The sequence below is a fragment of the Podarcis cretensis genome (assembly GCF_951804945.1).
Source record: "Podarcis cretensis genome assembly, chromosome: 11".
In the NCBI taxonomy this organism is placed as follows: domain Eukaryota; kingdom Metazoa; phylum Chordata; class Lepidosauria; order Squamata; family Lacertidae; genus Podarcis; species Podarcis cretensis.
The window spans coordinates 48,352,546-48,378,167 of NC_137180.1; the positions used below are offsets into that span (position 1 = coordinate 48,352,546).

General features: G+C 41.7%; 1 protein-coding gene across 1 annotated transcript in view; it reads right to left on the reverse strand.

The window, feature by feature from the left end:
- WDR70 (WD repeat domain 70) overlaps positions 1-25,622 on the reverse strand; it is a 119,868-nt gene that overhangs the window by 42,264 nt on the left and 51,982 nt on the right. Inside the window, exon 10 of the mRNA XM_079994872.1 lies at positions 6,702-6,876. Coding sequence (XP_079850998.1) covers positions 6,702-6,876 — 175 coding nt within the window. The remainder of the gene's footprint in view (positions 1-6,701; positions 6,877-25,622) is intronic.

Below are 25,622 nucleotides of genomic sequence, written 5' to 3' on the forward strand. Positions count from 1 at the left end.
CCCGTTGCGGGGATTTGAATCACCAACCTTCTGATTGGCAAGCCCAAGAGGCTCAGTGGTTTAGACCACAGTGCCGCGTACAAACTGAGATGGCGGATAAAACACCTTGTGGTCTCTTTCATTTCCCCACAAAATGGGAACTAGCAAACGAACTGACTGATGTTGCAAAACTGGGATGGGGAACCTGGGATGAGGAACCTCCAGATTGGAACTACAACTCCCATCAACCCCAGCCAGCATGGCCTCTGGTCAGGGATGATGGGAGTTGCTGTTCAACAACATATGGAGAGCCATAGGATCCTCACTCCCTGCTGTAAATCAATATTCAGGAAATAGACATATCAAGCCATGTCATTTTCTCCTCTTGTAGCACTAAGCTGAATTCTCTAATCTGCTTGCTTTTGGGTTAAATACCCGCTAACCTAAATTATAAAAGTTCAAATAATCTGAAGCACACAACTAAAATATGTTTTAAAAACTCATTAAAACAAAATACAAGCCCAACAACTTCATCAGAATATGTTAAGAGCTGTTATTTTGAAACATCAATTTTTATAGGCCACCGTTTGCAGCAAAATCTGGAAACGATACTGTACATTCCACCTCAGCTCTCAGGGAATGTTTCTCGTTATTGTGTGAAAAAACAAAAAGTGTGAACCTAAAACCGTTATCAACAGTCCAAACGCCAAAGTCATTATTCCCAGTTCTTGAGTTTCTATGTAGCAGAGGTCTGAGCTACTTTATTTATATGCTATTTTACAAACATGCCTCTGTTTGGGTTGGTGTTGAACACTGTCACGCTCTGTGTATTCTCACACATCAGCCTATGTTCTTATACACTATGGTGGGCCTCTTAAAGCAGGGCTAACCCACAGCTTTTTGTTACCTTAAACCAGTGATGACCAAACTTGGCCCTCCAGCTGTTTTGGGACTACAGTTCCCATCATCCCTCACCACTAGTCCTGTTAGCTAGGGATGATGGGAGTTGTAGTCCAAAAACAGCTAGAGGGCTGTTTGGCCATCACTGCCTTGAGCAAATACTACACACTGCGTAGTATAACAAAAGTCCATTCAAGATCAAGAGGTGACCCAAATCTTATTTGTCTTATTTTCACTGGTAATGCTCATCACCTTCACTGCCTTCCTTTGCAACTGTGGCCAGTATAGAGCAGCTGTATCTCAGTATTATCTTCTGGAATCCAAGGCAGATTGCTCAGTGGATGAGCTGCCAAGCAGCCTCTGTGTACAAATGCACATTGATCTCTCTAAGACATGTAGGTAAAGCTGAAGAAGGCACCCCTGGAATTTTGGCACCCCAAGCGCTTGCCCAATTTGCTTGCATGGTTGAGCCACCAATGCCTTAAAAAGATGTAGGACTTAGCAGGCCAGGTTTCTGTCTGCATCCTCTTTCTCTCAACAAGAGTCCTAAGAACACAAGACCTCTCTGCTCACTGGGCTCGGTGCTATACAGGCGATGGCCATTTTAGGCATGTCCAACTGACGTGTGATTGCTGGTGTGTGGGTCTTTTTGGACCAGGAAGAGGACAGAATGGGGCGGGGCATGCATATCCATGCTCTGCCAACACGTGTGGGGGCTGGGAATGGAACTAGCTCATTCCATAGGTGCAAGGATTTTCACTTGTGCAGGAAACTCTCCTTTCCAATCCCTGTGTATGCCCTGCACTCCCACTCAAAATCCTTCAATGGATTTGGGGAATCCCTAGAACAGAAGGAGGGGAGGGGGAAGCTCTGCTGCATAAACAAAGATCATTGCACTGATGGAACAAGACACCGTATTTTTCGCTCCATAAGACGCACCCGACCATAAGACGCACCTAGTTTTTAGAGGAGGAAAACAAGAAAAATAATATTCTGATCGAAACAGTGGATGTATGGTTTTTGTAGTTCATGCTATGGCAGCCTCCTTTAATGCTAGAGTCCCTTATCTCCCCTCCTGATTGCTTGCTGATCAGCTGCTCAGCGGCTTTGTTTCAACACCCCCTTCCCTCTTTCTAAAAAAAGAAGAAGCATGATCTGCTTTTTGCCCCTGGGCAATTCGGCTCCAGGGACCACGCATTCACTCCATAAGACGCACAGACATTTTCCCTTACTTTTTAGGAGGAAAAAATGTGTCTTATGGAGCGAAAAATACAGCAGTTGGATACCACCCAAAACCTGCCCAAAGCTATCACCCAAGGACATGAAGCGTACAACGAGTTATGTTGTCAGTTTGGGAAAGATAACTGAATAACCATCATCTTCAGTGATTGGGTTATGGCAGGTTCCCTCCATGTGAATCTAAGGTCTCACTTTTCTTTTTTCTCTCTCGATCCATTTTATTCTCAAATCCAAAACAAGAAAAGGGCTGAAAAGCCAAAATATCATTCTCCCTCCCCTCTCCATGTATGAACTGGACACAGAAAGGTATAAACATTGCTTCCTTTCCCAAGGGAGGTTATTTGTAGCTGAAAACAAAGGGGAACCTGCACTGCTCTCGGATAGTGCTTAAAGAGGTCTGACTGAGTTATTTTTGTTACGAGGCGACAGAGCTCAAGCTTCGGCACTGCCTCTTGTCACTGTATTAGCTAATACAAACAGTTGGATAGCACCTTAGTGTAAACTGTTTATTATATAAGAGAGAATGCATTTAGAAATAGAACAGTGTCCTTTTTAATCTTAGCCAGAGGGAGGAGCATAGGATGATCATATGGCATTATTTTCAGGCTAGGAAGTAGAAGCCGGACCAGATGTATGCAGGGGAAAAAATGTTAATATTTGCTTCTGGCATGCTGTATGCAATTTTTCAGGTTCTGTAGCAGAGGTCTGGCACACATACCTCTGGAAAAAGAAGTGTGGGATAATTGTGGATATGGAAACTTTACCTTGAGCTTGCGAGGAAAATATACTGTCTATTTGGATGCCTTTCATCTTATATTTACTCAAGAAATTTCCAGATGTAGCTAGGTACTCTTCAAAGGCTCTATGAAACCATCAGTTTGTCATGCAAACAAAGGCAGAAAGGGTGTTTTTCCTCATTGTTAGTAGTTTTGACTGCAGTAAACCTGACCAACAGTCAAACACCTTGTTAATTTACTGGATAATTTGCATTGTAAATAATAGTATTTCCAACTGGGTGATGCAAGGCAAAATTCAACCTGAAGGAAAACTCAAGAACAATCTGATGAAAGTATTTGAAGTATTTACATTCCTATTTTTTGTGTTATTTTATCATTAAAAAAAGAAATGAAACGAAGCGGAACACAAGTGGCAGACTCATTTCTGTAACCATTATAATATTATGGAGCCCACCAAAACTATAAACTATACAGAGAAAGCATAATTAAAAATGCATAGCACTGTACATGTTTGTGTGCTGTCCAGTTACGACACATCTGCCACATCTACAAATTTACAACTCTTTTAAAAATCAGATGTATATATAGGAGAGAGGTGTTTCCTCCTCAGTTTATTTAGGGCAGGACAAAGGGAAATAATTCATATGATGCACAATTAATTTGTGGAATTCACACCTACAAGATCTGGTGATGGCCACCCACATGATGAAATAAGAGATGTTTATACAAATTCATGGTATATCATTGGCCACGTCTCATGCTGGCTATGTGGAGCCTGCAGTACAGTGGTACCTCAGGTTAAGTACTTAATTCGTTCCGGAGGTCCGTACTTAACCTGAAACTGTTCTTAACCTGAAACACCACTTTAGCTAATGGGGCCTCCTGCTGCCGCCGCACCGCCGGAACACGATTTCTGTTCTCATCCTGAAGCAAAGTTCTTAACCTGAAGCACTATTTCTGGGTTAACGGAGTCTGTAACCTGAAGTGTATGTAACCTGAGGTACCACTGTATGTCAAGGCAGTATGTCACAAAATGCCAGCAGCGGGCAAGGGCTATTGCTCTTCAATGCTCTGCTTATGCGTTTCCCAGAGGCATCCGGCAGATTGCTCTCAAACAGGATGTTAGACTAGATGATCCTCTGCATCTGAAAGGAATCTTCTCATGTTTGGGATCTGTAACAAGAAGTGTTCTCTTTACCCTTTTGGAGGGGAAAAGAGAAACACCACAGGTTTGCCTCTCTATTCTCTAGGAGGTCAGAAGGGGAGAGTTGTCACCTAATTTTAACTGTAACATAGAAATTGGGGGAATTGCAATAATAATAAAAATAATGACTTAACAGGTATTATTTTACACAAGGGTAAAAAATGGGTGAATCAAGTTTCCAAAAAACGTCGATGACTCAATGAAAACGAAAATGCGAAGTCTGTGGAGACTGTTCGAACTTTTCACATACGGTTTATTATTTCGTTATACAGAATGCTTTCATAAACTATGCATGCGCACAACTGTGCTCTTGGTGAACCAGAAGTAAAACTAATGAAGTTTTTGTGACACAATGGAAAACCTGGATGTGAACTATCAGAGAAAGTTTTGCAAAGAGGCATTCTTCTTTGAAGAGAAGCACACATATAACAGAACTCTGGTTAGCTTCTTGGTTATCTCCTCTTGATGTCATATTATCCTTCCTTTATTAAAATTCAAGAAAGTCTTGAATTTATTCCAGGCTGATGGGCCAGAGGTCAATGGAAAATGGAGCAATAGGGGAAGGCACTCTATGAGAACTGCTTCAGTAAGCCCCCTCCTCCCAGCCATTCTCTTTTCTGTAACAGTGAAGCTTCACGACAGAATAAATATTTCTGGTGCATGACTCAAGCCCTAGTAATGGGCTACAAGTCAGCAAGGTTGCCTTCTCCTCAGTGCTTGATCATTGAGTGAGACCATTCCCTTGCTTTTTACAACTTGTAGGCTACGCGTTACTGAAGAGCATGACTTAAAAAAAATAGTTTGCTTCGTTATTTTATTTTATTGTGTTTTATTATTGTTTGCCACTTTAGACATTTAGGAAAGCTCGCCTGGCACCTTCATTATACAGCTTCGGGTGCCAGGCAAAAAACCTTCCTTTTTAACCAGGCCTTTGGTTGACCTGATCAACATCCAATATCCTTTTAAAATGTGGCTCTTGGGGGGGGGGTGTATTATTGCATTATTGCATTTATTTTTATTTTGTATACTGTGATCTTTTTATGTGAACCGCCCTGAGACTTCTGGGTATAGGGCGGTATATAAATTCAATCAATCAATCAATCAATCAATCAATCATTTTGATTGATTGTAAAAAAGAAGCTCAAAGCATTTTAAAAAAAAAACTCAGTACGTAAATTTCAAATGAGCAAGGAGGCAATCCCTGACTCTTTAGCATGGCTATTACCCTTCCCTTTGACTTGTAGCAGTGCTCTACTTCCCAACTACTTGCACTGTCTGCAGGTTAACTGTGTTTCATTTATTATAACAAACCTTTTGATCCCGATAATTAAGCAAGAATCCTTCCTCTTTAAATAATAAAAAGTGTACACAGTAAATCCTTGAAGGTAGGGCAAAGCTTCTCCACAACACTGGCTGTTAAAGTAAATGATCTGGGAGAACAATGATGTCACATAATTTAGTACGGCAATATCAACCTATTCAATCTTTCATACTGTTTCAAAAAGGGAGGTGTACAGGAAGTGAAAGGGGTTACATTATCATAAATATTCAGCCACAAGCCTACAATAACGTTAGTCCAGCTAAATTCTGACTAATTTTGATTGCCAGCTTTTTATTTCTGTTATTATTTCGAGTATAAACCTAGTAAAACTTCTTAATGGCATGAAGCTTTAAGGAAGTGTAAACTTGTTCCAACAGAATAATAATTTTTTCAGAGGCTGGCTTTCATCACCTGTGCGGCTGTTGATGTAAATGCAGACAGTATTCAAATATTAAGTTTCCTGGTGTAGAGTTAACAGTGGCATTCCTAATAGTCTGCTTATTCATGTCTTTCTCTGCATGAACTTCTGTGTGCCTTAGGAATGACACCGTACACAGGTGTGCATGCTCACCTTTTCAGGTGTTTATGTATAAGCAGAAAAGACGTGAAATTTCAGCGCCATTTGGCCAGAGTATCATCTGATGGTCAGGCTACTGCAGATGCCCCTTAATGAAAAAAATCACCCTCTCTATCTTTGCTTGTGTAATTTAATCCATAGTGCATTTTCAACCAGAGACTTTTCAGCATCATTGTACACAACTTCACAAGGAAATACAGGGGTTCCAGCCTGCTTCTAGTTTTAGTGAGCAAATTTTAGTGCGGATAGCAGTGGGGACAAAAAAACAGCAACAAAAAGTTAAGTCTGTTAAATCTGAATTTCATAGAGTCAAGTCTGCAGATGCATTCTAGTTCTGCAATTTCACATTTGAAACTAATCCTGATTAGTTAGCAAAGTTTTAAAAAATATTTTCCCATTCCAGACATAATGAAGAACTTGGTTTGGAAACACATGAAGATCTTGAGGGCATGGGGAAGGGGAGAGGGAGTGTATAGCCCCAACGTTTGCCAGCAATGGATGTTTGAAATGGCCATTGTTAAGATGGAAAACGCCAAAAAAACCTTCATTTTATTGAATATTGCTTGAAAAGAATAGCCACCTGAATCAATAACATTTGTTTGCCAGCATATATGAAGGTGGTATAGTTGGAAGGGACTGCATAACTTTAAGTCAAAAAAAAAAAGCCTTAAGGGATTTCACCAGGTTACACATTCAGCACTTCCCATTTTCACAGTTGGTGTATGAAAAAAGATGGCCACTTACATTCATATTCCTATCCCAGATCTGTATGGACCCATCTTGGCAACCAGCTGCAATGAGTTTGCCATCTCTGCTGTAGGTGCAGCTTGTGGGAATCACCCGTTTACCTTGGGCTGACCGTGGTTTAAACACACCTTTGTGCTTTTTGTCATTGGTAACATCCCATGTCCTCACAGTCCTAAGGAAGAGATCAACAGAAAATAATGGTTTGCCAAACAGTTTAAAAGGTGAAATTAATCCTAGTTGTTTTGAAAAGCCCAATTTCTTTATGATGCAAACAAACCACAACCGCAATGTCATTTTATGTACCGGTAATTCTTTTAAATGCATGCTTAATACTGAAAACCTAGGAGTGCATAATAAAACAATGCATCTCCCAGCCTGTAATGTTAAGAGAAGAGGAGAATAAAATTGCAAAGAAAGGAAGTTACTAAGAAATTTATTTACAATAGTGCAGAGAACGTATCTATTCACAGCACCAGTTGAACATGTGGCAGTTGAGAGCAGGGGCAGTGGGTGCAATCCTGCTCACCTCTCCATGTGTTCAGTGTGTGTGAAAATAGCTACAATGCCTCCCTCCCCCACCTCTTCTCTGTTTACATTAACTTGAATAATTACTTAGTTTGATGTTGCAGTGATCAATCTATGCCTGTGAGATTAAGTGCAAAGTTGACCAATTATTCCTCATTAGGCTGTAATGGCCTGCTGCAGACACAGAACATTACTGTAATTGAACAGTGCTGATCTAGCAGGTCTGGTTAGATGGTCTGCTTTGCTGTGCTACAGAAGGTAGACCATATTCCACCAAGTACAAAAATAAAGGCAAACTGGTTAAGGCTGCCCAGGTAATTCCCTTGTCGCAAGCAGCAGATCAGGAGGGGCAGTGGATTAGTGTTTTTGGTATCTAGCTAGCTACTAGTTCCAGATGGCAGCAGCTGCCTAAGACAGCTGCATCCAAGTGACGGCGGCACTCCTAAGGGCTCTCTGGGTCACTGTTGGCACTTCAATCTAAAGAATGACCCACAGAGAATAAGGCATTGTAAGCAAGGTAGCCCTGGCGATTGCCCAGGGAATATTTGCTGCTACAAGGTGGGAGTAGTACAATAGTTCTCAAGGGTCACCACACCCACCATGGATTGCTCCAACAGAGGACCTGAAGTTCCACAGATGGGCAAGATGGCCTTAAAGGTAAAGGGACCCCTGACCATCAGGTCCAGTCGTGGTCAACTCTGGGGTTGGGGCGCTCATCTTGCTTTATTGGCTGAGGGAGCCGGCGTACAGCTTCCGGGTTATGTGGCCAGCATGACTAAGCCGCTTCTGGCGAACCAGAGCAGCGCACAGAAACACTGTTTACCTTCCCGCCGGAGCAGTACCTATTTATCTACTTGCACTTTGACGTGCTTTTGAACTGCTAGGTTGGAAGGAGCAGGGACCGAGCAACGGGAGCTCACCCCGTTGCGGGGATTCGAACCGCCAACCTTCTGATCAGCAAGCCCTAGGCTCTGTGGTTTAACCCACAGTGCCACCCGCGTCCCTTAAGATGGCCTTAGATGTACCCAAAAGCCCTGTAACAACCTGTCCTTCATTGGCTGCCGAAGTAAGCTATATGAGTAGTATGGATTGTGGGAGTGTCCAGACCAGCTGTTCGTTGAGCATTCATGTTGGTCCGCTCACACAAAACTTGTGTGGAGGTTATACAACTCAGCTGATATGTTCACATGAGGGTCATTCAACAATGCCAGCTAGTGGTTATTATCTCACACTTTCCAGTGCAACTTCCCAGGCGTTTTGTGATTAGAAAAATGATGGCATAATTACATCAGGAAGTGTGTTGTTACAACTGCATTTTCTCTGCGTAAGCAGCACATCTGGAAGCACCCTGTGACTGTTTTAAGAATTTGCAACAGAATGCCAAGGCTTCAGTTCAAACCACCTCACCATGAATCAGGTGTGCTTATTATAGAGCAGCTGCAAACTCAAAACCCATCCATCAACCTTTTATATCTGGATAGGCTGCTGAAAGAAAAGGGAATCGAGTATATACTGAAAGGTATATCCAAAAGCTATCCCCCCCCCCAACAGGGAAAATATACTTAGTGATATACTCAGAGCTGCATACCAGAAAACAGAGACTGCCCAAGGACCTAGTAATGCATTAGTTTCACATGAAGGGGGTACATAACGAGAAGAAGAAGAAGAAGAAGAAGAAGAAGAAGAAGAAGAAGAAGAAGAAGAGTAGTAGTAGTAGTAGTAGTAGTAGTAGTAGTAGTTTGGATTTGATATCCTGCTTTATCACTACCCAAAGGAGTCTCAAAGCGGCTAACATTCTCCTTTCCCTTCCTCCCCCACAACAAACACTCTGTGAGGTGAGTGGGGCTGAGAGACTTCAGAGAAGTGTGACTGGCCCAAGGTCACCCAGCAGCTGCATGTGGAGGAGCGGAGACGCGAACCTGGTTCACCAGATTCTGAGGCTACCGCTCTTAACCACTACACCACACTGGCTCTCATACAGATCAACATCTTCATGCATAAATATTGTTATACCCAAGGAATGTACGGCATCAGATATTATTTATTAATTTGTTTTTGTGAGCTGTCTTGCAATGAAGCTTTTCATAAAAGGTAGGGCTCAGAAATATTAGATGAATAAACAAATAAGTAGGATGGAGCTGCGCAAAGCTTAGAGGATTGTGAAGCATAGCTACCCATGGGTAGCATCTTGCCTGTGACCCTTAGGAGATGCTTTTCATCACATCTGCAGCAGTTCAAACCACTTACTGCTCATTTGTCCTTCTCGCAAACCAGTGGCGTAGTGTGGGGGGTGCAGGGGGGGCCGGCCGCACCGGGCGCAACATCTGGGGTTAGGGTTAGGGGGCGCAAATCCACGGGTTAGGGGGCGCAAATTACTCGCCTTGCCCCGGGTGCTGACAACCCATGCTACGCCACTGTCGCAAACTAGTCATCCAATGCCAATTTAGATTTTAAAAAATCACTGAAAAGTATCTGCGCTGGCCTAATGGCCAGGCAAGTTGCCATTTTGGCAACATGTGTGGGCCTGCTAGCTGCTTATCTTTTCAACATGCCCAGGAATCCAGCAAAATGTTACTGGGGTGGGGGATGGATGGAGGGATGTGGACAAAGACTGCTTTCAGTGGGGAATGGAGAGAACTGAACAGGAGAGTTGTGGAGCAATACTGGGTTTATATATTTGACAACGAGTTCATAAAGAACTTTAACATAATGGTTGGGAATTATAGGAGTTATGGCCCCAAATATCCTGAGAACTCTAGGTTAGTAAAGGTGTACACACCACTCAGATATAACTGTATTGCTGATATTCTATTATTTTATGTGCACTGTTTTATATTTTCAGTGCTGTAATCCACTCTGGGACCTTAGGCAAATGGCAAGATATAAGCTTTATGAAGAGATATATAGACATACCCCCACCGCCAGATTTTACTGTTTCTTACATAAAACAGCTGAAAGAGCAGGAATGGGAATGGAGAAGGACATAAATACAGGTGGACTGGCTAAATATTCCTATACACAACAGACTTCCATCCTTTCAGAATGCTGAATTTCTTCCAGACTTTAACTCAAACGTCTTCTGGCATCCAATGAATAAAAACATTTCAATATTTGGCAGGGAGAGGAGATAATTAATTATAAAGAAATGAATCAAAGAGCACGTTGGACAAAGGTCATTTGTTTAGACTACACAACCAAGACTTGGGATCCAAGAATACAGTTTATCAGGTATTTTGCCAAGTCAAATGCTACTACTGTATCAAGGCAGCCATCTACCAAGAAGATAAGGCTGTCTGAGCAAAGACCAAGAGTCGGATTTCTAGTAGGTTTTGCAAAACAAAATTGGGCATACCCAACAGCTGGACCACACACTAGCAAATTCATACAAGTTATGAGGCACACAAACTGTATATAGTTAGATGCCAAGAATTATTTGGGCTGGCCAAACAGAAAAGCCTCTGGCAACCCATACAGTATATGCATTTCAGCCCTTCATAATCTGTACATGAGGCGCAACTACTATGCATTTCATATATGGGCATCCTGAAAAATGAAGCCATTAATGATGGATCTTCCAGTCAATGACAAAAGCTATTGTTTTGACATACCAACAGGCAATGCCTATTACTCCAGGAAGCTACAGGAGTATCACTGGGAGTTACAGTGGTGCCTCACAAGACGAAAAGAATCCGTTCCGCTAGTCTCTTCGTCTAGCGGTTTTTTCGTCTTGCAAAGCAAGCCCATTGACGGCTTAGCGGCTTAGCGCTATTAGCGGCTTAGTGGCTTTTAGCGGTTTAGCGGATAAGCGGCTTAGAAAAAGGGGGGGAGGCGGGAAAAACCGCAGGAACTCGCAAGACATTTTCGTCTTGCGAAGCAAGCCCATAGGAAATTCGTTTTGCGAAGCACTTCCAAAACGGAAAACTCTTTCGTCTAGCGAGTTTTCCATCTTGCGAGGCATTCGTCTTGCGGGGCACCACTGTACATCCATACCTATTGGTCTATGGAGGAAGTTTCTTTCTTTCTTTCTTTCTTTCTTTCTTTCTTTCTTTCTTCTCCTAAGATTTTATCAAAGATCTTTCACAACACAATAAAATAAAAGTAGCTAATCTAAATAAAAACAAAATAGAGAAAGAGAAAGGGAAAAGAAAATGCAGAGCCCTCTCTCAAAGGTAACCCTTGTCCCACACAGAAGGAGGCAGGCTCTTCCAGCTCTCACCTGAGAACTTTCCTTTCATCTCCCAGTCTCTTAACCGGGGAGATTTTCCCTTTCTTGCCTCTCACTCAGGGTCCAGAGGAAGTTATGGGTATGGGGGGGCACTTCAAAAAGCATGAAGAAGATACAAACCAAGCCAGCACAGCAGGCATAAGATAAATGAAAGAGGAACCAGCTTAAGGGAAGAGAAGAAACCGCTCAAAGGCTTACTTCAGCCATACACTTATCAGCCAGAAGAAGAGCATCACTGCCTTCCCAAGGCCACCTGATTCCTCAGCCCAAGGAGGTACTGACCAGCAAGTTCTGCTGGTCAATTTGCAGTTCCCTTCTGTAATCAGCTGCCTTGCAGATGCTGTGGGCATGGGGCCAATGCTCATGGTCTACACTTCCAGTCCATATCCCCATGGTGACCAACAGTTATAAGGATGGGACTGAGGAAGGTAAAAAATAGGGTCTGAGGGTGCAGCACCCCCACACCCACCTTTGCTTTCTCATACATTTAACACACTGCCCTGCCCACGCTCATTTCTCTTAGTGTGCAACTGATGCTTGTCTCCTTAAACTTTGAGAGGATGCAACTACCTTCCTGAGGCTAAACCAGCCTGGGTCTTCTCCTTCAGTTCCATGGTGGAAAAGTGGTATATAAACATATCAAATAAATAAACAAGCAGAATGCAGCGAAACTAGAAATAAATAAAGCATAATAAATTTGTTACTGAACGGACGAAGGCCAAACCACTGGAGTCTGTTGTTTTGTAAAGAGGATTAGTAAAGGAATTAATAAAGCTCATGCACTGCTCAAAAGAAAATGAGGCATGGGGGTGATGCCCGCATTGCTGAAAAGTAAACATCAGAAAAATATGCCAAAATTAATCACACATTCGATTGAAGGCAGTCATCAAAACAGAGGGCATTTAAATTCAATTTTGCGCCTGTGTCACGGACTGAAAACAAAAACTCACATTGAAAAGTCTGAAGATCTACAAAATTACTCTTCAGCTGGAAGGGCTGACACGTAATCCACAATGCAAACCCATTTTACGTGTAACTGGCTTTTTAAAAGCGGTAGATTCCACATCTGCAAAACAGATTTTGTGAAATGCTTCTTATTGCCAAAGAGTGATTCAAAGCAATTTTAAAAGGGATTGAAATGCTCTCTTGGAAGGTAATGGGGACATATTCATGATCAGAGAATGTAAATAATTTCTGGAAACAGCTGACTCTCTTACTGAGTTCAGTTTTAAGCTCTTCAAATTTGTGTTTCTTTTGATTTTACAAAGACCCATTACCCATGTAGCATACTCCGCATACTGTAATGTATAAAAGAGACACAATAAAAAGACATATGTCCAGTATGCCCTGGATTTATGGAGCTTTATTTTCTCACTGCCAAAGTGTGACTCTCCTCCCACCCACCCCAACATAAATTTAATCAAGCCCACATACAACTAAACATAATGAGATGGAAAACTGTAAGCCAACTGAAACACCTGTGTAATTGGGAAATAGACAGATGATGCTAGGGACAAGGTTGCAGAAGATTCCTGGGAGCTGGTTTGAGTGTATCACAGAAAGGTGAAAAGTACTAGAATGCAAATGGGTGAATAGTAAATGGTGTGATGCAAGTTGCAAACAACGCAGGCCACACTATTTATTTCTCACATTCCTATTCCACTTTTTCTCCAAGGAGCTCAAGATAATATACAGTGGTACCTCGGGTTGAGTACTTAATTTGTTCCGGAGGTCCGTACTTAACCTGAAACTGTTCTTAACCTGAAGCACCACTTTAGCTAATGGGGCCTCCTGCTGCTGCTTGGCCGCCGGAGCATAATTTCTGTTCTCCTCCTGAAGCAAAGTTCTTAACCTGAAGCACTATTTCTGGGTTAGTGGAGTCTGTAACCTGAAGCGTATGTAACCTGAGGTACCACTGTACATGGTTCTCCCCATCTCATCTTATCTCCACAAGAACCCTTTGAGGTAGGTCAGGCTGAGAAATGAGCTTCAAGGTTGAGTCATGGTTTCTCAGGTCCTAGTCCGACACTAACCACTATACAATGTATTACAATTTGCTCCAAGCACTCTTCAGTTTGGAAAGCTGCTGTATTTTAGCATTTGGTTTTCAGAGATCTGACGTTTCAGTCTACACGTTCCTTTTCGAATACCACAAAAGGATCAACGGGAGATGTTCCCTAACTGCCCCAAAGTAGTGAGAATTTTTTATGAAATGGTCTTCCAATATTCATTTGTTGTTATTTTTTTAAACCCATTTTTAAACCCACTTGCAGGATGCTGTTCTGCACTCAGGACAGAAGGAATAAATACCCTGAAACTACAGTAAACGCCAGAGGAGCTTTCCATACTTGTCTGGCAATAGATACTCTGAGTAAACTACATACCCAAAAATGATGCATCTGATTGAAATTAAGCTAATTTGAACCATATTAGAAAAGAAAAACCCATTCCTAACCATATGCAAAACAGGTTAAGAAAAAACAGAACAGAACAGAACAGCAGTAAGATATTCCGTCCAAGGAGACAACCTCAACAGTTACAGTAAATCAGAACCACTGCTTAAGAATAATCTTAACAGTATAATGCCTAACCCAGTTTTAGTCTTTGAACAAGGCAGCCAAATCAGACAACTGGTGAAACATATCTGACACTTGTTCACTACTAGGCCCCCAAATTAACTCAGCATCTTCTGCACAAGCTGAAGATAAAGGAGATGCGTGTTAGATAGTGGTCCAAATGGGATATGTCCATGATGTTGCATCTTTCCTTGCTAGAAGAGCCCTTTCAAAAACTGGACCAAAGCTGCCTTGGGATTACTCCTCCTGCACAACTGTGGACTTCCGAAGTCCCCCAAACACTGCAACAGGCTTTGTTAGCATATGGGCCACTCTGGTCATGAACTGCAGTTGAGTAAGGCAGCATTCAATATGGTCTCAAAATGGGGAACTTCTAAGTCAGCCACAAACATTCAACACCATCGGTTCATTTAACAGCTCCCACAAACATTCAAGTGCAGAGTTTCATAGGCTTTGGATAGAGGAATTCTTAGGAGATAAGGATGACAAAATGTATTTGTCAATTCTTCACATTTATCTGAAGAAAAACACACAGAGCAGAGACGCCTTAAGAGGCTTTAAAAGGATGGTTATTTATGAGAAGACTTTACAGAACAGGATCCACTTGCTTGTTTTATATAGCTAATTAGTTTTATTACACCAAAGAGAGTCATAAAGTCTAATGGAGTGGTGACAACTACAGAGAAATAGTCAATAAAACTTCTAAGGAATGCCTTAAACAAAGTAAGTAATTAACTGAAACTCACAAATGTGCCATGCTTTATGAGAACTGCATGGAGTGCATCTTTAAAATTAGAAGAACTAGTGATAAAACATTTTTAGTTGATCACCAGAACTCAATCTTTCACCAGTGTGGCTTAAGGTTTGAGCTGGATGGGCAACTGCCCCTCCAATCTCTTTTCAACCGATACAATGGTGCTAGCTATCAAGTTGCCTTGAAACACTAAGAAAAAAGATGGAGTAAGTATAAAGGTGAGAGTTGCCAGTGAGCAAATTTGGCTCTTGGCCTATAATAGTTTCCCCACCCTCAGTTTAATACGACATGCAAATAGGCCATAATATACATCTGGGGTTACAGAAGCTGCAACTAACTGTGAATTCCCATTCGACAAGCTACACTGATCCTTTGAAATCTACAAAGACTACCCCAATGTTAACATAAGAGGCAAATGAGCTTCTATATATAATTAAAGGATACTCTTTATTATTCTTGGCATGGTCTGCAGGTGCAAAATGATAAAAATGTTACAGACAACTCCTGAAATATTTATTGTTGCCACACACCATCTCCCATTCATTGATGCAAGTGTGGGGAATCTTTGGTCCACCAGAGGTTGCTAAACTGAAACCCAACCACCACTGGCCATTGGCCACGATTGCTAGGGCTGATGGGAGCTGTTGTTCCGCAACATCTGGACGGACTGCTACGCTAATGTTTTATTTGACTAAGTGTAATGTATATTCTAACTTTGCCCTTTTATGACCAACCCAATTTTCATACCAGTGAAGATATTGACTCACCCAGCAGCAAGGTTTACAGAAAATAATGGAAGGGGTCACCAGATGACAGAAACAACCATAAAGATGATTTGCATTTAAGATTTCAAATACTTTCTGACACACTACATGCTGCCATTCTTTTGTGTATTACAGCAATTTTCAGATTTTTAGCCTTCAAAGATTTACTGTTGAAGCTGAACTTTTGTATCCTCTTTTTATAGCTCAACTTTTAGTTTGATACAGCTCTCTTCTACTCCAATTTTATTCACCTAGTCATCAAATCTGATCAACCAAATCCTTTGATATACTTGTGTTTGGCATTATTTGCTATATGAGACAAATTACTAAAGGGCACTGTCTGCTTTGGAGATCTTTGCCAGTAACACTCCATATAGGAAAAAAGCATGCCTTCTCAATCTATAAATCAGTACTCCTGAAATCTATTGTTTTATTATTATTATTGCTGTAAAATACATGGAGTTTGGCTAATGCCTCCCAGAAAGAGATGCAGTGATTTGATTTTGGGTAAAGGGACGCAAGAGAGGTCAACATATTTAAAACGAATCTTCTGGATAAGAAAAATAGGATGTAAGTCATCTCTATAAGGGATACATTAAGCTTTGGTCAAAGGGGAAGTTTGATACAGGAAGTTCAGCTCTGGTTACCATCAACAGTGGGAAGTTACTCAGATATAGCTTTGCGTGAGGCAGAGAAAGTAAGAGTGAATCACTGAAAAAACAGGATGGCTTCTAAAGATCCCAATTAGTTAAGGCTGTAAATAGTTTTGCAGTTCATCTGGGTTTAGAATTATCACCACCCAGATCAGAACTTTTGACTGAGGATAACATGAAACAGCCATTACCATAGGCGATAACAGAAAGCTCTCAAAAGGAATTCTGTAAGCCAACAAATGTAGGCATTAGCAATTTGTTTTTTCAGCCCCATATGCTGCCATCTTATAACTCAACATCACAGGCAATTATGCTAACAATGAGCAGAAATCAAGAACTCCACCAAGGGGGTGAAGGCAATAGAAGAATAACATTCTGCAGTACTGTATACTTTTTTCTTTTCTTTTGGGTCAGTGGTTTGTGTACATACATACCAGATTACAACCCAAAGTAGATGCTAACCTAGTGAAATCAATTATTTTACATAAAGAGAGAAATTATTTACCATTATTTAATTATGGTGTTATTGCAATGGAAAAAGAAGGAAATATGAAATATGATATTTCTTTTTTAACAATGAGCAGCACCATTGGTTCATTAAGTTGTAAATTCTTGTTTAAACAACATGATTAAGTCCAATTAATGCATGAAGGGGATAATACCATAGAGTAAGCTGTTGTGTCAGGCTTGGCGATATAATGTTCCCTTCCTTCTTCTTCCACTCATAACTGAGTAAGATTGTCTTCCATGAACACAGGGAGTCTGTAAGTGACTGCAGAGGACAATTGTGGATTCACAAGTCATTCCACAGTGTGGACATAGGTTTCCGGGCGGGAGTTGATCATGGTGAGGGTTTGCCAAGCGTTCCTTCCTCTTAGCACGTTTCTCCCTTTCGTCCTGAGTACAAGCGTCATCAAAGCCTATGACACCTTTGGTAAAGGCTGTTTTCCAATTGGAGCACTCACAGGCCAATGTTTCTCAGTTGTCGGTGTTTATACTACATTTTTAAAGATTTGACTTGAGAGAGTCTTTAAACCTCTTTTGTTGACCACCAGTTCATAACAGAGTAGTTGGTTTGGAAGATGATAATCAGACATCCAAACAACATGACCAGTCTAATGAAGTTGACGTTGAAGAATCATTGCTATGACACTGGTGATCTTTGCTTCTTCCAATACACTGTCATTACTTTGTCTGTCTTCCTAAGTGATATGTAAACTTTTTTGGAGACACTGTTGATGGAATCTTTCAAGGAGTTGTAGTTGGCATTGATAAGTGGTCCATGTTTCACAAGCATACAGTATGGTTGGTGGTACAATAGCTTTGTAAACAAGCATTTTGATTTCCCTGCGAATGTCTTGGTCCTCAAACATTCTGTGCTTCAGTTGGGAAAAAGCTGCACTCGCAGAGCTCAGGCGATGCTGGATTTCAGCATCAATGTCAGCCCTTGTGGAAAGATAACTGCTCAGGTAGAAGTAGTGATGGATGCACCATTGAATTGGATTTGTGGCACTGCAGAGGGGTTGTTTTGTGCTTGTTGGTGTAGAACTTTGGTTTTTTGGATGTTGAGCGATAGGCCAAGCTTTTTATAAGCCTCTGTGAAGATATTTAGGATGGTCTGAAGATCATCCTCTTAGTGTGCGCTTACCTTGCGAGGAAAGGGGTAATCAAGCTTATTGTTGTAACCCAAGTCTACCTGAGAAGTTTAGCATGTGAAGAGGTTGAAGCTGGTTGCTCGTGCTCAACCACAAGCTCAAGCAGCTACTACTGAATTCCTGTACCACTGATCTAGGAACTTTCATCACTTTGTAACTAAGCTAAGTTTTACTGCCTGTGCAACTTTTCTGACTAATGCATGGAAAAGCACATGAACATGACCTTTGAAGAGTCTGTAGGTAAACCAGTTTTCAATTTGCCGAACATGTGGGTTTTTCCTATGTTGGGGGAAGAGGGTAATTTTGGAACTCACTTAAAAGGGCCTATTTTAAAGGTCTAACAGCCTATATTTCCATGCTTTATTTTGCTGAATACTTAGTGACTCTAAATCTCTGCTGGAGTTGTCTCACCAAAGAGGACTTGCCCCAAACTTGAATCCTGTCATCCAGGAATTCTCAGACAGACAGCACCAACAACACTTTTTTCAATATCCCCAAAAGAACATTCATTTAAATTTAACCAGTCAGCAGGAATGTGATTAAGCAACTAAAAATTATTTAAATCAAATGACAATCCTCTTCCTTTTAAAGTTAATGGCAGGATGTACATCCTCCCCACTGTGCTGGTATAAGTTTATGAAAAAGTGGGGGGGGGGGGGTCAAACAGCAGTATAACTATCACTTGCCTCCTTTACATCTGAGCAGGGCACGGTTGGTGCTGTATGGATGGCTTACTGCACAATGAATTTAGAGCATGCTTTGTGTAGAAAGACCTTGAGAGCCTGGAAGATCAAGAGAGCTCCTAAGGCTACATTCCTGAAACAGATCCTACTTTGGCAGGAGTAGCTTCAGGATTGTCGCCTGAAGCACAAAGGCAAGAATTCAAATGGATAATTATCAACATTTATATTCTCAAAAGCCAAATATTGTCTCTAGAAGATCTCCACAGGATCTGGAGTCTCCAGTGAATTGATCCCAAATGCAGAAGAGCTTTGGAATGAAGATAAACAGAAGGGCTGTCAAAAGCAATGGCGAGAGTTGCTAAAGGCTAAGAAGAGAAAAGCATATTTTTGACAACACTTGATCATACTGCTACATTATAGAACGCGTGCCTTACTTAACTCAAGCTTGAACAAACACCCACCCAGATTTATTCCAGTTTTTAGAGGGCAAATCTAAACTGTATGTCCAAGCTTAAGAGATTTTAAGGTTTAAAAGGAATTGGGAAATGTGTGTGTGTGTGTGTGTGTGTGCGCGCGCGCGTGCACCATTAAAGGTAAAGGGTAAAGGGACCCCTGACCATTAGGTCCAGTCGTGGCCAACTCTGGGGTTGCGGCGCTCATCTCGCTTTATTGGCCGAGGGAGCCGGCGTACATCTTCCGGGTCATGTGGCCAGCATGACTAAGCTGCTTCTGGTGAACCAGAGCAGCGAAAGGAAACGCCATTTACCTTCCCGCTGAAGCGGTACCTATTGATCTATTTGCACTTTGACGTGCTTTCGAACTGCTAGGTTGGCAGGAGCAGGGACCGAGCAATGGGAGCTCACCCCGTCATGGGGATTCGAACCACCGACCTTCTGATCAGCAAGTCCTAGGTTCTGTGGTTTAACCCACAGCGCCACCCGCGTCCCACACTATTATCAATAGCATACACACACTATTATCAATAGCATAATCACCACTACTCTTGTTATTCATTAAGGTAAATACACTTTGTTGAAAAATAAAGTTCCCAGTTTCACACAGCCACATTTTAAAAAGATATAAAATGGAAATAGGTCCTCGTAGGGCCCTAAGCAATGTGTCTGCTACTGTCCCTGGAGAGGAAACACATTATTTTTGTGATGTGCCAGGGTTTTGTTTGCCTCTAGCCCTAAAATCTCATCTGTTCCCAAATCCCTCTCAGTTCACTGCACAGCCTTCTTCCACCTTGAAACCAGCCACACAAGAAAAGAGTTCATTCAGAGTATGTCTTCAGCCAAAAGAAGAGCCAACCGTTTCTAGCTATTTGAAATGAAATCAAAATATGAGCCATTCAATCCATATAGCAGTAGGTATATAACTGTGTGGGGATGCAGGTGGCGCTGTGGGTTAAAGCCTCAGCGCCTAGGGCTTGCCGATCGAAAGGTCAGCGGTTCGAATCCCTGCGGCGGGGTGCGCTCCCGCTGCTCGGTCCCAGCGCCTGCCAACCTAGCAGTTCGAAAGCACCTCCGGGTGCAAGTAGATAAATAGGGACCGCTTACCAGCGGGAAGGTAAACAGCGTTTCCGTGTGCGGTTCTGGCTCTGGCTCTGGCTCTGGCCAGAGCAGCGATGTCACGCTGGCCACGTGACCCAGAAGTGTCTCCGGACAGCGCTGGCCCCTGACCTCTTAAGTGAGATGGGCGCACAACCCCAGAGTCTGTCAAGACTGGCCCGTACGGGCAGGGGTACCTTTAAAGGAGTAATTTATTTATTTATTTGTATTACTCTTTTAATTTTTGTGAGTGAGTGCTGTTTATAGTGTAAAAGACAGCCAATAGATTTTCTAAATAAATAAATAAATATGGAAGAAGACTGGTTTTCAGTGGCTGGGAGACGGTCTACAAGTGGGCTGTGCCCCTGCCCCATTGCAAAAGTGAGCCACACTGGCGTTACCACCACTAATTATTATTTTTATTTCTTTAAAAAGAAATCCAAAGAAAAAGATAGGGAGAGGGAGAGGGGGGGAGGGGAGAGGGAGAAGTGACCAGATGAAAAGGAAGAAAAAAATTCTTTGTTTTTAGGTAGTTGTGTAGACAAAGCTATTTTGGTAGCCATTGCTTTTTGGGCTGTGCATGGCAACCTGCTCCTGTCATAAAATTCAGCAACTGAAAATGCACAAATCCTAGCCTGCCCTCCTTCGTACATGGGAGAAAAACACGCATGCATGATTAAAAATTTTTTTTAAAAGGAGTTCCTTATTGCAGTTTGAGATTAAACGTGGGTTCTGCATCCAGCAAACCATCTGAAGAAGTGCAGAAGGCAAGGGGAAGCGCAATTCTGTGAAACGAAAACATGCGAAAGTCCTTGTGCACATGCTTCCACCCTCATGCAGGGATCGAGCAAGAACTAGTGTGGGTACACTTTGCTAGGTTTGGGGAGATGGGTGAGACTACAACCCCATTAACATGAGGCCAAATTGTAGGTGATGCTTGAGGATATTCAAATCTGTTTCCCTGTATCTATATGGGGTGCTCAGGTCTCCAAAAAAACAACACTCCGTTAGAAACAAAATCAAGAGCAATGTCAGAAGAAGCAAAGGAAAAGGACGGCGAGAGAAAATGTGTGCCCCCTTATGTGCTCTCTGAAAGATTACAAATCCCTATAGTTTCACCGGCCATTTTCTCTGCATAAGCAGAAGAAACCAAAGGGATGTTGAAGCTGACCAGTAGCAAGATGGAGGAACAAGCACTATAAGCATCAGGGACACTGAGGCTTGAGGGCCAATTAGAGCCACGGTTGCTATCAGGATTCATGGGTACCAGGCTGTATGTGAGCAAATGTTATAGACCTCTGGTCTCCAAGGGGCACAGAAGAATTGACACTAGATCCTAAGGTCAGGAAACAGCACCCAAAGGGCATTGTGTATGATGAATATACAAAACATGCCATACTGCCAGGGTTTGTCTAGAAATACAAATCAGGTGGCCAGCAACTGATTTTCCAGTTTTTCAGACACAGGATCCCAAGGGAAAGAGTGGTCCATTTTACAAGTTTGTACCAAGCCAGAGAAATCATGCTTGGACACTGGCCTTAGTGTGTCTTTTGCCAATAATTAAAAGCAAATGTCTACCACTTTCTTTATTCTTTCTTTCGTTAAGCAAATACACGTCCTGGGCATCTCCAATGATTAAACAGGTTTAATGCCACCCAGATGCTGACATAAGCCAGTATAAATACTTACAACTCAACCATATCACTGCATTAGTACATTTCACTGAGGCTTACTAGTAAAGTGCCATCATTGACAGCAATTAAGCACTGTCTAAAATGTACCAACTACATATGGAAAAGTCAACATTGAAGACAGCCCTGCATAAGGAAGTTTTTCTTGTTTGATGCCTTATGGTGTACTTATACTTTGCTGCAAGCTGTCCAGAGTGGCTGGGGCAACCCAGTCAGATGGGTGGCATATAAACAATAAAATAATCATTATTATAATTATTATCAGCAGCAGCAGCATTGGAGAATTCTTGTCCAGATAACAAAACCCAGGACCTTATTTACATTTTCCCAGTTGACAGTCCAGTTAGTCCACCTAAATAAGGACAACGGCATCTTTTAGGAATCTGGAGGAGATCCCTTAATCTCTTTTGATTTGATACTGCAATTATCTTGACACGGTTATTATTTATTATTAATTCAATTCATTTATCCCCTTACACCAAAGCTTCAAAACAACTTGCAGAGATAGAGAAAAGAATAAGCGTTGATTGCAATCAATAAAAGATAAGAAAAGTAAAAACACAGTACAATCAGCCAAATCACAAGAAAATAATCACAATTATGAGAACCACCTCCCCAAGTAGCATAAATATTCTTAGTAATGAAGTGGTATCTGCCATAAGATTTTGCAGTCCAGGATGCTCTGATTCATGGCTAGCTGGCTTGCACCCAGACTCCTTAAAATATTCCATTCCACTCCCCCTCTCCACTGGTTTTCTGCCCTCCCAGAACAGTCAGTATTGCACAGCACTCAGTCCTCATTGGGTGGTTGAAAAGGAGGTTCGCCTGAAAATTCTTTATTGCAATCTCCTGTACTTCTGTAGGTCTCATGTTCCTTCAACCAGGCTAAAAACCTCTCATTTGAGTGTGGGGTGGGGAAGGTGCCATTTTGGCTACATAAGCAGCAGTGCTCAGAAAACTGAAATTGCTATTTGATATTATCGGACTCTTCCACTGTCTTTTGCCCTGGCAATGCTGCATTTCCATGGTGCCTCCTTCCTTTCCCACAGGTGGTGAGGCAGAACTGGAGTCCTACTTGGTTGACCTAGATGGCCAATCAAACTGGGACACTCCGTGCCAGTGCTATTTACACAGCAAGAATAGCCTGGCCCTTGCTGTGTTATGTTTTGCACCATCTTTGACAAAGAACATTCTGCTCCAGGTGTCATTCACAAGAATGGGAAAGAGAACAGAGTAAAGCAGCCGTGGCTTAAAGCTGAAAGCAATCAGCCGAAGAGAGACACCTTTTCTCACTCTTTCTTGCATATCGGGTCTCCCTATAAAAATCTGTCCAGAGTAACATGGACCATTTATGGGCTGGTACACTCAGCATACATCAGGGCTCTCTGTTCTGTTCACAAAGAGATCCCCACTGTTTTTGGCTATCCCAGCAATTCATCATGTCTCCATTTACAGCTGAATGAATGGGGAAAACTATGTGCTGCAAAGTCCAATCCACAACTTTAAAAAATGCAACCACCAATGAAAATACAAAAGGCACCCGAAAGCTTTTGATTAAATGTGCGACTGAATGTTGACGACGTCACTGAGTTTTCAAGAGGCATGTTTTTCAGAGCTCTATATGAAGACATCTGGGATCCAATTATAAAAAGGCTTGATTCTGTGATTCAGGCTAAGTGGGTTCTCTTGTTTTCCAATAGCAGCTTTAAAAAATCTACCGCTGATAAACGGAGAATGCTCCAGATATGTAAACTACAAACCTGGATCAAAAGGAAAACATTATATTTATCGTTTTAGCAAACAAAATGAGTCTGGCCATGAAATCAACACACATGGCTAACATTTAGCATCTGAATTAAATTAAAGGATTAACATGGTGGCTTTTGATGCACTGCTAGAAAATAGGACATTTCACAGAAAGCTACAGGCAGCAGAACTACCGTATATCTCCTCTAATGCCACTCACTTTAGTCCCAACTTCAGAGTCCTTTACATGGGTAAATGGGCAATCTAGAACTAACACCAGGACTTATGTGGATGCAGCAAGCAAACAACAGTGCTGGAGAGAATAAATTAAAACAGAAATGAAAAATCGCACCATTTATGCCCTTTGAAAAATGGGGGTGGGGTGGGAAAGTATATCAAACCAAACATATAGTGAATTGTTTTACACAACGTTTTGGAAAATTATATTAAAATTTTGATACAAATTTGGAGACAGCAAGTATATGCCTGGACAAATTGAGGGTATGTTAACTGGACAGAGTCCACATGGAATATTTAAACCGATCATTCAGATATCCTCAGCGCAATAAAGAATCTGAAACCTGGAAAGGCTCCTGGCAGTGATGGCTATATAGGAGAATATAATAAAAAAATACAACACGGAGCTCTCCCGCTTTCTAGGTGTTTTGTTTAATGCTATTAGGTGAGGTGGACCCATCCCAGGTACTCTTATCATTACAATGCTACCCAAACCAGATGAAGATGATGAACAACTGGATTCTTACAGGCAAATATTATCATTAAACATAGATACAAAACCTTTCCCCACATCTTGCCTGAGAGATTGGCAGTACTTGCTACCAGTTGCATACAATAACCGAATGAATCTCCTTTTTTACATAATCCAGGATTTTACTTCCAAGATAAGATGCAACAATTTAAAGCCCGGGATATAACAGAATCAGTGATTTCTGGTTATAACAGAATCAGTGATTTCTACAGAAACACTACTCCAGTGACAAGAGAATTACTGAAAGAAAAATATTCAAGAATACCACATTCATGGATTCAGAACCATGAAATTCTCCATCAGACTTTCTAACCCTGAAGTCTGGGCTCATGCAACGTGACTAGTTCTGAAAATATGTTAAGACAAAATTCAGTATGTGATACAGGATTGCTCTGCAATATATATTGGATTCTATTGGCAGCCTCATTGGGTTCCACAGATACCGTAAAACAACTATGGGAAACTATTGACTCAGAAAAGTGGGACAAACCTTTATTTCACACCATCTCGGCATGCATTTGGAGAATGCATATAAGGTTATCCACAAGTGGTACCTGTGCCCTCCCACACCCTGAGAAGAATTACTTAAACAAGTCCAGCTTCCTGTAGGGGGTATGGAGGGATGTGTACATGTTCCCATATGTGATGGATTTGCCCTGTTATTCAGTGTTTCTGGAAGAAAATATTTTATGAAATAGGCCACATCACATCCCATTCTTTACCTATGGACCTGATGATGACCCTTTTATCCTTACTGGATGGCTCAGAAACCGAAGAAGAGTTTGGATTTGATATCCCGCTTTCTCACTACCCTAAGGAGTCTCAAAGTGGCTAACATTCTCCTTTCCCTTCTTCCTCCACCACAACAAACACTCTGTGAGGTGAGTGAGGCTGAGAGACTTCAAAGAAGTGTGACTAGCCTAAGGTCACCCTGCAGCTGCATGTGGAGGAGCGGAGAAGCGAATCCGGTTCCCCAGATTACGAGTCCACCACTCTTAACCACTACACCATGCCAAAAATGGACAACTTTTTTTAAAGTTTGGCATCCATTTATTGAATATATTAAAGAAAAGGAAAACAATCATGCTGCCCTCTTCTCATTGATTCCTTTGGAAAAACATTCCTGGATGCTATGCTTATGAAGGGCAATTGTATTTAAATATGATTCCTTTCCCTCTCTCTCCTCATAGCCCTCCTTTCTTTTTCTTCCTTTTTTGCTCTGATATTTCTCTTTCTCTTTGTTGCCGTTACTATTGCTTTTGATGCATAATGAAGTGAAAATAAAAGCATTGCCAAAAGAAGAAGATGATGATATGACCGAGGTGGT